The sequence below is a fragment of the Hylobates moloch genome, unplaced genomic scaffold (assembly GCF_009828535.3).
Source record: "Hylobates moloch isolate HMO894 unplaced genomic scaffold, HMol_V3 SCAFFOLD_22, whole genome shotgun sequence".
NCBI classification, from domain to species: Eukaryota; Metazoa; Chordata; class Mammalia; order Primates; family Hylobatidae; genus Hylobates; species Hylobates moloch.
In genome coordinates this window covers 47,910,724-47,925,993 of record NW_026652297.1, presented here as the reverse complement: position 1 = coordinate 47,925,993, position 15,270 = coordinate 47,910,724, and the positions used below count along the sequence as shown (strand labels likewise).

Genomic DNA, 15,270 nt, shown 5'->3' with positions numbered 1-15,270 from the left:
TTTATAAGCAATTTAGACATTCTTTGACAAGACAGGGTCTAATATTTTGTTTTTAACATAGAACCTTGAATTGATTTTATCTGTTTATGAGAGAGAGATGTGAAATAAACTAATCATGAATCACTTTCCATTTTACTTTTATTTCATGCATATTAAGAATAAAACTGGGAAGTCCTAAGCAGAGCAATTGGGCAAGAGAAATAAAGGGCATCTAAATTTAAAAGAGGAAGTTAAACTATCTTTTCACCAATGATATGATCTTATACCTAGAAAACCCCAAAGACTCTTACAAAACACTGCTAGATTTGATAAATGAATTCAGTAAAGTCTCAGAGGTTACAAAATAAACGAATACCAATCAGTGGCACCACTATACACAAAATACAACCAAGCTGAGAGTCATAACAAGAACCCAATCCCTTTTACTAGGGCTGCAAAAGTATAAAATACCTAGGGATACACTTAATGAAGGAGGTGAGTGATCTATATAAGGATAACTGGAAAACACCACTGAGGAAAATAATAGATGACACAGACAAATGAAAATACATCTTATGTTCATGGACTGAAAGAATTGATATTGTGAAAAATGACCATAGTGCCCAAAGCAGTCTACAGATTTGATACAATTCCTATGAAAGTATCAATGTCATTCTTCACAGAACTATAAAAAAAAGTTGACATTTATGTAGAACCACAAAAGAGCCTGAATAACAACAGACATACCAAGCAAAAGGAACAAACATGTTGGCATCACATTACCTGACTTCAAATTATACTCTAAAGCCACAGTAACAAAAACAGCATCATACTGGTATAAAAGTAGATACATAGATCAATGAAACAGAATAGACAATTCAGAAATAAAGCCACTTACAACCAAATGATCTCTGAGAAAGGATACAAAAACATACACTGGAGAAAGTACACATTATTCAATAAATGGTGCTAGGAAAAAAAGATAGCCACATGTAGAAGAATGAAACTGGATCTCTATCTCTCATCATATACAAAAATTAATTCAAGATGGATTAAAGGCCTAAAACTAAGACCTGAAAACATTGACCTAGGTGAAGAATTTATGATGAAGACCCTAAAAGCAAATGCAGCAAAAATGAAAATAAATAAGACCTAATTAAGCTAAAAAGCTTCAGCTTCAGCACCGCAAATTAATAATCATAAGAGTAAACCAGCAACCTATAGAATGGGAAAAATATTTGCAAATTATGAATCTATCAAAGGACTCATATCCATAACCTACAAGAAACTCAAAACAGATCAGCAGGAAAAATACAAATGATTCCATTAAAATGTATGCACATGACATGAATAGGCATTTCTCAAAAGAGGATGAGCAAATGCTGAACAAGCATATAAAAACATGCTAAATATCACTAATCATGAGGGAAATGCAAAATAAAACAACAATGAGATATCACCTCACTGCAGCCAAAATGGCCACTATTAAAAATCAAAAGACAACAGATGTTGGCGTGGATGTGGTGAAAAGAGAACAGTTATACACTGCTGATGGGAATACAAGTTAGTACAAAATCTGTGGAGATTCTCAAAGAACTAAAAGTAGATCCTACCATTGTATCCAGCATTCTCATTTCCGGATATCTACAAAAGAAATCATACTCTCAAAAAAACACCTTCATACATATGTTTACTGCAGCACAATTACAACATGAAAACATATGGAATCAACCAGTGTCCATCGACTGATGAATGGAATAAAGAAAATGTGATATACATACACATTTATGTGTGTGAGTCCATATATCTATGTGTGCATATATATACACATATACATATATCTACATACACATACATGTATATATGTATATATATACACAAATATATAAACACACACACACATCACAGAATACTACTCAGCCATAAAGAAGAATGAAATAATGTTTTTTCCAGCAAATTGGATGGAGCTAGAGGCCATTATCCTAAGTGAAGTAACTCAGGAATGGAAAGACAAATACCACACGTTCTCATTTATAAGTGGGAGCTATGCTAGGTTATGTAAAGGCAGGCAGAGTGGTATAATGACATTGGAGACTCAGAAAAAGGAAGGAGAGAAGAAAAGTGAGCAATAAAAACTACCTACTGGGTGATGGATACACTAAAATCCCAGACTTCACCACTATAAAACTGATTCATGTAACCAAAAACCACTTGTACCCCTAAAGCTATTGAAATAAAAATAAATCAATTTTAAACAGAGAGTTAAAAAAAAAAGAATAAAACTGTATAAAGTTTTTAAAAAGTATTCTGGTTTGAGACAAATGGCCGTTTCATGCTCTGTTGGTTGAACTGTAAATTAATACAAATATTCTTTTTTAATTTTAATTTTAATTTCCAGAGTACATGAGCAGAATGTGCAGGCTTGTTACATAGGTAAACATGTGCCACAGTGGTTTGCTGCACCTATCAACCCATCACCTAGGTATTAAGCTCAGCATGCATTAAATACAAATATTCTTGAGGACAATTTAGAAATATTGATCCAAGGCCTTTTTGAAAAAGTTTCTGTATTTTAACCAAAAAATTCTATATTGAAGACTTTCTTCAAAGTAAATACTTAGAAATGCAGAAAATGATTTATATAAAAGATATTGTGGGCTGGGCGCGATGGCTCACTCCTGTAATCTCAATGCTTTGGGAGGCCAATGCAGGAGGACTGTTGGAGGTCAGGAGTTGGAGATCAGACTGGGCAAGATAGTGAGACCTTGTCTCAATGAAAAAATTTAAAAGCCAGGCATGGGGGCGTGTGCCTATAGTCTGAGCTGCTTAGGAATTTGAGGCAAGAGGATCCCTTGACCCCAAAAGTTCAAAGTTGCAGTAAGCTATGTTTGCACCACTGCACTCCAGCCTCAGTGACAGAGCAAAACTCTAATAATAATATCTAATAATAATAATCATAATAGTAATAATGATAATAGTAATAATAAGAAGTATTTCTTGCAGCACTAATTCTAATACAAAAGAATTGAAAACCCCAAATTCTATTTGTTAAATAATGAGATTTCTATATGGTAGACTTCTATATAGCCATTAAAATCACAATTTAAAAGAATATGCACTAAATAAAAGCACAGTTAAGAATTTGTTGTATTTCCAAGATTTTCATACTCCACAAGACCAAGACATTTTCTCCCATTAAGCCCCAGAAAGTCAGCAATCACAATTCTCACATATATATTTAGAATAAAGAATTAAAATATTTCTCTAAAACTAGAATGTCATACCTCAAACTGTAGCGTTCTTGCTCCCATTCACCTTTCTGATGCGCTAACTGTAATTCTGTTTCTTTTGCCTCAGGTAGCTCCTTTTGTAGTACATGAACCGTATTTTCCATTTGTTCAATTTCTACTGTAAGTTGCTCATAGTGGCTATTTTTGAGTTCTAGTAAGTGTTCATCTGAAATAACTGCATCTTGGATTTTTGATAGGCTAGCAGAATCTGCATCGGGGGAAAACAAGGGGGAAATAAAATATATGAGTAGTTTTTGGATATAAAGTCCTGTGCATTTTAACCTTCACCTATCCATACACAAAACAAATATGCACTGGATTCCTACCATGGGGAAGACAGTCTGCTGAGCTCTGCAGATAAAACAAGCAGTAACTCTGCTCTTGTTTAGCTTTAAGTGTAGTGAAGAAAAAATACAAAGAAGTGAAATTACAAATTCAGATAGATGCTGCAAGAAAACAGTTCTATGATCACATAGGGTTTGATCTATACTGGGCTCAGGAAGATTTCCCTGGGGAAGAGATGGCTACACTGAGAAATGAAGGGTGAGAAGGAAGCCGTTAAGTAAAGGGGGTAGAAAAGCATTGTAGCTGGTCTATGTCATGTGCTGAAGCTCTGCTGCAGTCTGCTTCTGGCCACGATGGAGCAGCAGATACTGATTTACCTTGTCACGTAAAACAAAAAAGACAAAATACATAATACCACGATTTTCAAGAACATGGATTTCAGGTAATGAAGACAATGATCCCTGTAAGATAGGAAAGAAGTGAAATAAGCCTTACAAACACCCCAGCCCCCTGAGTGACAAAGTTTCCAGGCTATGACAATGGAAGAAAAAAAAACTGAGGTAGAGTCTACCAAAAACTGAGGTAGAGCCCACCAGATTCTCTGAGTTCGAACAATGAAGCCGAGAGTCTCAAAAAACCAAGACAGAGAGAAATCACAGCATACTTGAAAGGAGACAGCAGTAAAGGAAAATAACACTGGAGATCTGCAAAAACACCCTCTTGAGTATTTATTTAGCAGAATAATGAACAGTACATTTGTGCCAGGAAACTACTTGAGACCAGGGGGAAAAAATCCTTAAAAAATTATAAGAAACAGTGCCTGTTGCTCACAATGTACCAGGAAGAGTGTCCATTCCTATTAATGATACTGAAAAAACTCAAGACTTCACAGGGCAAAGAATAGAGTTATCAGAAACACCTTGATTCAGGAGTGGAAAGTTAGACCAAATCATAAAGCAAGACCAGAAAGATCAAGTTGTTTATAAGTCAACTGTGTCCCCAAATGAATCTCAAGTAGAGACATGGAAGATATTTTTTGAAAGAAAATTACACTAGTAGGAATTCAAATTAAAATGTCAGGACTGGGCCAGGTATGGTGGCTCATGCTTGTCATCCCAGCATTTTGGGAGGCCAATGCGGCTGGATCACTTGAGGTCAGGAGTTCAAGACCAGCCTGGCCAACCTGGGGAAACCCCATCTCTACTAAAAATACAAAGAAATTAGCTGGGTCTCATGGCAGGCACGTGTAACTCCACCTACTCAGGAGGCTGAGGCAGGAGAATGGCTTGAACCCAGGAGGCAGAGGTTGCAGTGAGAGGTGGTCGAGCCATTGCACTCCAGCCTGGGCAATGGAGTGAGACTTTGTTTCAAAAAACAAACAAACAAAAAAAACAAAGTCATGACTGAAAACGACATTGGGTGGAAGTAAATACGGACTAGATACCACAAAAGAGAAGATTCATAAATTTGAGACATCAGAGAATTATGCGAAAGCTTTAAGCAATAATATTCATGTCCCCAAAGAGGGAGGAAGAGACAATGACAAAACATAAAGAGAAAATGAACAGAAGCTTTCTAAACTTAATGAAAACCATAATTCCACAAATCCAGGAAGAATCTGGCTGGGAGAGAGGAAATGGAAGCATATTATTCTGATTTTCTTATGCTGTATGTGATATGATATAATATTGTCTGAAAGTGAATGGTGATAATTTAAAATCATACAGTACAAATTGTAATGCAACCACTAAGATAGCAAAAAAAAAATTAGAGCCAATAAGCCAAAAAAAATGAGAGATAAAACTAAACTATAAAAGTTTATAGTTTACAAACTATAACTAATTGAAAGGAAACCAGAAAGAGAAGGGAACAAAGAATAGCTGGGACTAATGAAAATCAAACAGCATGATGACAGATAAACTTAACTATTAATATATCAATAATCACATTATAAATGAAATGGGCCTAATAACCTAAATTAAAAGACAAATTGTCAAACTGTATAAAAGGCAAGATCCTACTCCATGCTACCTATAAGAAACACACTTTAAATATAAAGACACAAATTGGTTAAAAGGAAGAAAAATATATCCCATGCAAACAGATGACGAAATCTAAGCAGGAATTGTTATATTAATACTAAAGTAGATTTCACAGCAAAAAATATTACTAGCTATAAACAACATCATTTCATAATGATAAAATATTTAGTTTTTCAAGAACTCATAATCCTAAATATTTATGTACCTGGTAACATAATGGCTTTGAAATACGAGCCAAAAACTGATAGAAGAAATTGACAAATTCACAGGTATAGTGTGAGATTTCAATATTGCATACTCAATACATGATAAAACAACGAGGCAGAAAATCAGCAAGACAAGAGTAGACTTGAAGAACATTATACTTCTCAAGTACCCTTGAAACACTTGGCAAAACAGACCATATTCTAGGCCATACAATAAATCTTCATGAAAGTATTAAGTCAAAAGGATTTAAGTCATACAAAGTACGGTCCCTGACCACAAAAGAATCAAATTAGAAATCAGTAACAAAATAGCTCATCAAAATACTCAAAAATTTGGAAACAAAGTAACACATATCTAAATAATCCTAAGCAAAGTGGTGACACAAAGAGAAATTGGAAACTATTTTGTACTGAATAAAAATGAAAAGACTACATGTTGGACTTTGTGGAATATAGCTACAACCATTCTTAAATAAAAAGCACTGAATGTCTATACTGGAAGACACTCAGATCGATAGCCTTGACTTCTATCTTAAGAAAGTAAAAAAAGGTCTGGGCACAGTTGCTCATGCCTATAATCCCAGCACTTTGGGTGTCCGATGTGGGTGGGTCACAAAGTCATGAGTTCGAGTCCACCCTGGCCAATATGGTGAAACCCCATCTCTATTAAAAGTACAAAAATTAGCTGGGTGCAGTGGTGTGTGCCTGTAGTCCTAGCTACTCAGGAGGCTGAGGCATGAGAATTGCTTGAATCCAGTGGCAGAGGTTGCAGTGAGCCGAAATCATGCCACTGCACTCTGGGCTAGGTGACAGAGCGAGACTCTGTCTCAAAAAAAAACAAACAAAAACATTAAGTAAAAAAGAACAAACTACAAAAAAAGAGAGAGCAAATTAAGCCCAACAGAAGCAGAGAAAATAATAAACATCAGAACATAGTGTGAACATTTTTGTCCTCCCAAAACTCATATGCTGAAACTTAATCACAGAGGTGATGCTATTAGAAACTGCAGCTTCGTGGAGGTGATAACTCACGGAATCCAAGCCCTAATGAATGGGATTAGTGCCCTTATATAAGAGACCCCAGAAAGCTCATTCACCCCTTCTGCCATATGAAGCACGCAGGGGAAAAAAGGGAACTTAGAAATCAGGAATTTGTCCCTCACCAGACACTGAATCTTCTGGCACCTTGATCTGGGACTTTGCAGCCTTTAGGAATGTATGAAATCAGTTTCTGTTGTTTATAAGCTACCAAGTCTATGGTATTTTGTGATAGCAGGCCAAACCAACGATGACATCAAAGATGAAACAGGAGAACAATAGAGAAAATCAATAAAACCAAATACTTTGAGGTCATCAATGGAAGTGATAAACCTTGACCTAGCCAGGCTGATCATAAAAAAGAGAACAAATTACTAATTTCAGAGACAATTAATGTAATATTTTTGTACATTCTACAGATATTAAAAGAATAGCAAGATAATAGTGTAAGCTTTATGTAACTAACAATGACAACTTAGATTAAATGGGCACATTCCTTAAAAAATAAAAATTACCAAAGCTCAATCAAGAAGAAATAGATAATCCAAATCACCCTATATCTATGAAAGAAAATAAAGCTGAGAAAACTCCAGGCCCAGATAGCTATGCTAGGGAATCCTATCAAACAGTTTAGGCAGATGTAATATAATTTTACACAACCTCTCTCCCAAATAATAAAGAGGAGAAATACAACACAACTCATTCTATAATGCTAGCATTACTCTGAACCAAACAATGATATTACAAAACAGAAAACTCCCTCATGAACATTGACAAAAAATTTCACCAATTTCTGAAGCAACCAAGATACCTTGCAATAGGTGAGTGAACAACCTCTGGTACAGTTACACAATGAACTATTATTCAGTTCTAAACAGAAATGAGCTATCAGGTAATGAGAAGACATGATGGAAACATAAATGCATATTACTAAGTGAAAGATGCCAATCTGAAGGCTATCCACTGTATGATTTCAGCTATATGACATTCTAGAAAAGGCAAAACTATGGATACAGTAAAAAGATCAGTGGTTACCTGTGGTTGCAGAGGGCATGAAAGGGCAGATAAGTGAAACACAAATAAATTTTAGAGCAGTAAAATTACTTTGTACAATACTATAATGATGAATATCGGTCCTTTCCAAACCTACATAATGTACAACACCAAGAGTGCACACTAATATAAACTATGAAATCTGGATGATTATGACATGCCATTTTGGTTCATCAATCATATCAACTGTACCACTCTAGTGAGAGAAACTGATAATGGGGGAAGCTGTGCATGTCTGGGGACAGGAAGCACAGACAATCTGTGTACCTTACTCTCAATGTTGCTGTGAACCTAAAACTACATTTAAATAGTCTTTTAAAACTTTCTAAACCGAATTTTGGCAAACTGAATCCAAATAAATATAGGGTCTCACTTTGTTGCCCAGGTTGGTCTCAAACTCCAGCTTCAAGCAATCTCCTGCCTTGACCTCCCAAAGTACTAAAATTACAGGCATGAGCCACCGTGTCTGGCCCCAGTGATATACTTTTTAAAAGCCTACATCCTAAGAAAGTAGGTTTTATTCTAAAATGAAAGGTTGGTTTAACATTAAAACATCAGTTATTCACCCCATTAAAAAACTAAAAGAGAAGAACCTTATGATTATCTCAGTAAATAAAGGCATTTGATAAAATTCAACTTCATTCTTGATTTAAAAAGAAAAAAAAAGCTCTTTCAGCAACCTAAGAATACAAATGAACTTCATCAGCATGATACAAAACATCTATAATAAACCCACAGCTAATGTGTATCGTGATGACAAACTGAACGCTTTCCCCATATCAAGAATGACACAATAATGCCTGCTTTCAATGCTTTAGTAAGCATTGTGCTAAATATTCTAGCCAGTGCTGTCAGACAAGAAAAATGAATAAAAGTTATCCAGGTTGGAAAGAAGTAAAACTCACAACCAAGATCACATAATAGGGGCAGATAAACTACAACCTGTGCCAGCTTCTTGATTTGTAAATAGTTTTATTGGAACGCAGCTGAGTTTATTAATGTATATATCCTCTGGCTGCTCTCATACTACAATGGCAGAGTTGACTAGCTGCAACAGAGATTGTTTTGCCACAAGTCTAAAAGACTTCCTATCCATAGTAAGATAGTAGATTGAGAATGAAAAGATTTGATAATCTTTGTTGTATGTATAAAATCTGATCAAATCTACCAAAAAAGCTACTAGAACTAATAAGTAAGTCTAAGTTTAGCAAGGAGGGAGGATACAAAAATCAACATACAAAAATCAGCTGTATTCCTATATCCTAGCAGTAAACAATCAACTTGAAATTTTTTAAAAATGTCATTTATAACTTCATAAAAAAATGAGACACAGATGAATCTGATAAAATAAGGAAACACCAAGGCTGGGCACAGTGGCTAATGCCTGTAAACCCAGCACTTTGGGAAGCCAAGCCAGGAGGATTACTTGAGTTCAGGAATTTAAGACCAGTCTGGACAACATGGTGAAACCCCATCTCTACTAAAAATACAAAACTTAGCTGGGAGCAGTGGATTATGCCTATAATCCCAGCTACTTAGGAGGCTGAGGCAGGAGAATCATTTGAACCCAGGAGGCAGAGGTTGCAGTAGGCCATGATTGAGGCACTGCAATCCAGCCTGGAGTGAAACTCTGTCTCAAAAAGAAAGGAAACACATATTTTAAAAACTATAAAATATTACTGAGAAAATTAAATTTGACCTATATAAATAGAAACCACTTCACAGGAGTCAAAAAATGCATTGTCATTAAAATGTAAATATTCCCCCAATTAACATATAGATTCATCACAAACTCAGTGTAATTTCCAGCACAGCAGGCTTTTAAAAAAATTAACAATCTGGGAGAGGGGTGGAGCCAAGATGGCCAAATAGGAAGAGCTCCAGTCTACAGCTACCAGAGTGAGCTACGCAGCAGATGGGTGATTTCTCCATTTCCAACTGAGGTACTGGGTTCATCTCACTGGGGAGTGCCGGACACTGGGTGCAGGACAGTGGGTGCAGTGCACCCTGCATGAGCCAAAGCAGGGCAAGGCATCACCTCACCGGGAAGCACAAGGGGTCAGGGAATTCCCTTTCCTAGTGAAAGAAAGGGGTGACAGACAGCACGTGGAAAATCGGGTCATTCCCACACAAACACTACACTTTTCCAATGGGCTTAACAAATGGCACACCAGGAAATTTTACCTCCCACCTGGCTCGGAGGGTCCTATGACAATGAAGCCTCACTCATTGCTAGCACAGCAGTCTGAGATCAAACTACAAGGCGGCAGAGAGGCTGGGGGAGGGGCGCCCACCATTGCTCAGGCCTCAGTAGGTAAACAAAGCAGCCGGGAGGCTCAAACTGGGTGGAGCACACCACAGCTCAAGGAGGCCTGCCTGCCTTTGTCGGATCCACCTCTGGGGGAAGGACACAATCAAAAGGCAGCAGCAACCTCTGCAGAGTTAAATGTCCCTCTCTGACAGCTTTGAAGAGAGTAGTGGTTCTCCCAGCACACAGCTTGAGACCTGAGAATGGGCAGACTGCCTCCTCAAGTGGGTCCCTGACTGCTGAGTAGCCTAACTGGGAGGCATCCCCCAGTAGGGGCCGACTGACACCTCACATGGCCAGGTACTCCTCTGAGACAAAACTTCCAGAGAAACAATCAGGCAGTAGCATTTGTGGTTTACCAATATCTGCTGTTCTGCAGCCACCGCTGCTGATACCCAGGCAAATAGGGTCTGGACGGGACCTCCAGCGAACTCCAACAGACCTGCAGCTGAGGGTCCTGACTGTTAGAAGGAAAACTAACAAAAAGAAAGGACATCCACACCGAAACCCTATCTGTATGTCACCATCATCAAAGACCAAAGGTAGATAAAACTACAAAGATGGGGAAAAAACAGAGCAGAAAAAATGGAAACTCTAAAACTCAGAATGCCTCTCTTCCTCCAAAGGAACACAGCTCCTCGCCAGCAAGGGAACACAGCTGGATGGAGAATAATGACTTTGACGAGTTGAGAGAAGAAGGCTTCAGAAAATCAAACTACTCCGAGCTAAAGGAGGAAGTTCGAACCAATGGCAAAGAAGTGAAAAACCTTGAAAAACAATTAGATGAATGGATAACTGGAATAACCAATGCAGGGAACTCACTAAAGGACCTGATGGAGCTGAAAACCAAGGCATGAGAACTACTTGATGAATGCACAAGCCTCAGTAGCTGATGCAATCAACTGGAAGAAAGGATATCAGCACTGGAAGGCAAAATGAATGAAATGAAGAGATAAGAGAAGTTTAGAGAAAAAAGAATAAAAAGAAATGAACAAAGCCTCCAAGAAATATGGGACTATGTGAAAAGACCAAAGCCAAGTCTGACTGGTGTACCCGAAAGTGATAGGAAGCAGAGAACCAAGTTGGAAAACACTCTGCAGGATATTCTCTAAGAGAACTTCCCCAATCTAGCATGGCAGGTCAACATTCAAATTCAGGAAATACAGAGAACACCACAAAAATACTCCTTGAAAAGAGCAACTCCAAGACACATAATTGTCAGATTCACCAAAATTGAAATGAAGGAAAGAACGTTAAGGGCAGCCAGAGAGAAAGGTTGGGTTACCCACAAAGGGAAGCCCATCAGACTAACAGCGCATCTATCAGCAGAAACTTTACAAGCCAGAAGAGAGGGGGGCCAACACTCAACATTCTTAAGAAAAGAATTTTCAACTCAGAATTTTATATCCAGCCAAACTAAGCTTCATAAGAGGAGGAGAAAAAAAATCCTTTGCAGGAAACCAAATGCTGAGAGATATTGTCATCACCAGGCCTGCCCTAGAAGAGCTCCTGAAGGAAGCACTAAACATGGAAAGGAACAGCCAGTACCAGCCACTGCAAACACATGCCAAATTGTAAAGACCACATAGGCTAGGAGGAAACTGCAGCAACTAACAAGCCAAATAACCAGCTAACATCATAATGACAGGATCAAATTCACACATAAAGTATTAACCTTAAATGTAAATGGGCTAAATGCTCCAATTAAAAGACACAGACTGGCAAAGTGGATAAAGAGTCAATACCCATCAGTGTGCTGTACTCATGAAACCCATCTCACGTGCAGAGACACACATAGACTCAAAATAAAGGGATGGAGGAAGAGCTACCAAGCAAATGGAAAACAAAAAAAGGCAGGAGATGCAATCCTAGTCTCTGAAAAAACAGACTTTAAACAAATGAAGATCAAAAGAGACAAAGAAAGTGATTACATAATGGTAACGGGACCAATTCAACAAGAAGAGCTAACTATCCTAAATATATATGTGCCCAATACAGGAGAACCCAGATTCATAAAGCAAGTTCTTAGAGACCTACAAAGAGACTTAGACTCCCACACAATAATAATGGGAGACTTAACATCCCACTGTCAACATTAGACAGATGAACGAGACAGAAAGTTAACAAGGATATCCAGGAATTGAACTCAGCTCTGCAACAAGCAGACCTAATAGACATCTACAGAACTCTCCACCCCAAATCAACAGAATATATATTCTTTTCAGCACCACACCACACCTATTCCAAAATTGACCACATAGTTGGAAGTAAAGCACTCCTCAGCAAACGTAAAAGAAAAGAAATTATAACAAACTGTCTCTCAGATGACAGTGCAATCAAACTAGAATTCAGGATTAAGAAACTCACTCAAAACAGCTCAACTACATGGAAACTGAACAACCTGCTCCTGAATGACTACTGGGTACATAATGAAATGAAGGCAGAAATAAAGATGTTCTTTGAAACCAGTGAGAACAAAGACACAATATACCAGAATCTCTGGGACACATTCAAAGCAGTGTGTAGAGGGAAATGTGTAGCACTAAATGCCCACAAGAGAAAGCAGGAAATATCTGAAATTGACACCCTAACAAAACAATTAAAAGAACTAGAGAAGCAAGAGCTAACACATTCAAAAGCTAGCAGAAGGCAAGAAATAACTAAGATCAGAGCAGAACTGAAAGAAATAGAGACAGAAAAAACCCTTCAAAAAATCAAGGAATACAGGAGCTGGTTTTTTGAAATGATCAACAAAATTGATAGACCGCTAGCAAAACTAATGAAGAAGAAAAGAGAGAAGAATCAAATAGATGCAACAAAAAATGACAAAGGGGACATCACCACCAATCCCACAGAAATACAAACTACCATCAGAGAATAATATAAACACTTCTATGCAAATAAATTACAAAATCTACAAGAAATGCATAAATTCCTCAACACATACACCCTCCCAAGTCTAAACCAGGAAGAAGTTGAATCACTGAATAGACCAATAACAGGCTCTCAAATTAAAGCAATAATTAATAGCTTACCAACCAAAAAGAGTCCAGGACCAGAAGGATTCACAGCCGAATTCTACCAGAGGCACAAGGAGGAGCTGGTACCATTCCTTCTGAAACTATTCCAATCAATAGAAAAAAAAGAATCCTCCCTAACTCATTTTATGAGGCCAGCATCATCCTGATACCAAAGACTGGCAGAGACATAACCAAAAAAGAGAATTTCAGACCAATATCCTTGATGAACATTGATGCAAAAATCCTCAATAAAATACTGGCAAACCGAATCCAGCAGCACATCAAAAAGCTTATACACCATGATCAAGTGGGCTTCATTCCTGGGATGCAAGGCTGGTTCAACATACGCATATCAATAAAGGTCATCCAGCATATAAACAGAACGAAAGACAAAAACCTCATGATTATCTCAATAGATGCAGAAAAGGCCTTTGACAAAATTCAACAACCCTTCATGCTAAAAACTCTCAATAAATTAGGTATTGATGGGACATATCTCAAAATAATAAGAGCTATTATGACAAACCCACAGCCAATATCATACTGAATGGGCAAAAACTGAAAGCATTCCCTTTGAAAACTGGCACAAGGCAGGCATGCCCTCTTTCACCACTCCTACTCAACATAGTGCTGGAAGTTCTGGCCAGGGCAATCAGGCAGGAGAAGGAAATAAAGGGTATTCAATTAGGAAAAGAGGAAGTCAAATTGTCCCTGTTTGCAGATGACATGACTGTATATCTAGAAAACCCCATTGTCTCAGCACAAAATCTCCTTAAGCTGATAAGCAAATTCAGCAAAGTCTCAGGATACAAAATCAATGTACAAAAATCACAAGCATTCTTGTACACCAATCACAGACAAATAGAGAACCAAATCATAAGTGAACTCCCATTCATAATTGCTTCAAAGAGAATAAAATATCTAGGAATCCAACTTACAAGGGACATGAAGGATCTCTTCAAGGAGAAATACAAACCACTGCTCAATGAAATAAAAGAGGATACAAACAAATGGAAGAGCATTCCATGCTCATGGGTTGGAAGAATCAATATCGTGAAAATGGCCATACTGCCCAAGGTAATTTATAGATTCAATGCCATCCCCATCAAGCTACCAATGACTTTCTTCACAGAATTGGAAAAAACTACTTTAAAGTTCATATGGAACCAAAAAAGAGCCCGCATCACCAAGTCAATCCTAAGCCAAAAGAACAAAGCTGGAGGCATCACGCTACCTGACTTCAAACTATACTACAAGGCTGCAGTAACCAAAACAGCATGGTACTGATACCACAACAGAGACATAGATCAATGGAACAGAACAGAGCCCTCAGAAATAATGCCACGTATGTACAACTATCTGATCTTTGACAAACCTGACAAAAACAAGCAATGGGAAAAGGATTTCCTATTTAATAAATGGTGCTGGGAAAACTGGCTAGCCATATGTAGAAAGCTGAAACTGGATCCCTTCCTTACACCTTATACAAAAATTAATTCAAGATGGATTAAAGACTCACATTTTAGACCTAAAACCCCAAAACCCTAGAAGAAAACCTAGGCAATATCATTCAGGACAGGGGCATGGGCAAGGACTTCATGTCTAAAACACCAAACGCAATGGCAACAAAAGCCAAAATTGACAAATGGGAGCTAATTAAACTAAAGAGCTTCTGCACAGCAAAAGAAACTACCATCAGAGTGAGCAGGCAACCTACAAAATGGGAGAAAATTTTCGCAACCTACTCATCTGACAAAGGGCTAATATCAAGAATCTACAATGAACTCAAACAAATTTACAAGAAAAAAATAACCCCATCAAAAAGTGGGCAAAGGACATGAACAGACACTTCTCAAAAGAAGACATTTATGCAGCCAAAAAACACATGAAAAAATGCTCATCATCACTGGCCATCAGAGAAATGCAAATCAGAACCACAATGAGATACCATCTCACACCAGTTAGAATGGCAATCATTAAAAAGTCAGGAAACAACAGGTGCTGGAGAGGATGTGGAGAAATAGGAACACTTTTACACTGTTGGTGGGA

The 15,270-nt window shown here is 37.6% G+C and overlaps 1 protein-coding gene across 1 annotated transcript in view; it reads right to left on the bottom strand.

Moving 5' to 3' along the window:
* POTEA (POTE ankyrin domain family member A) overlaps positions 1-15,270 on the bottom strand; it is a 37,331-nt gene that overhangs the window by 4,403 nt on the left and 17,658 nt on the right. Inside the window, 2 exon segments of the mRNA XM_058433415.1 lie at positions 3,264-3,477; positions 3,970-4,015. Of these exon segments, the coding sequence (XP_058289398.1) occupies positions 3,264-3,477; positions 3,970-4,015 (260 nt within the window).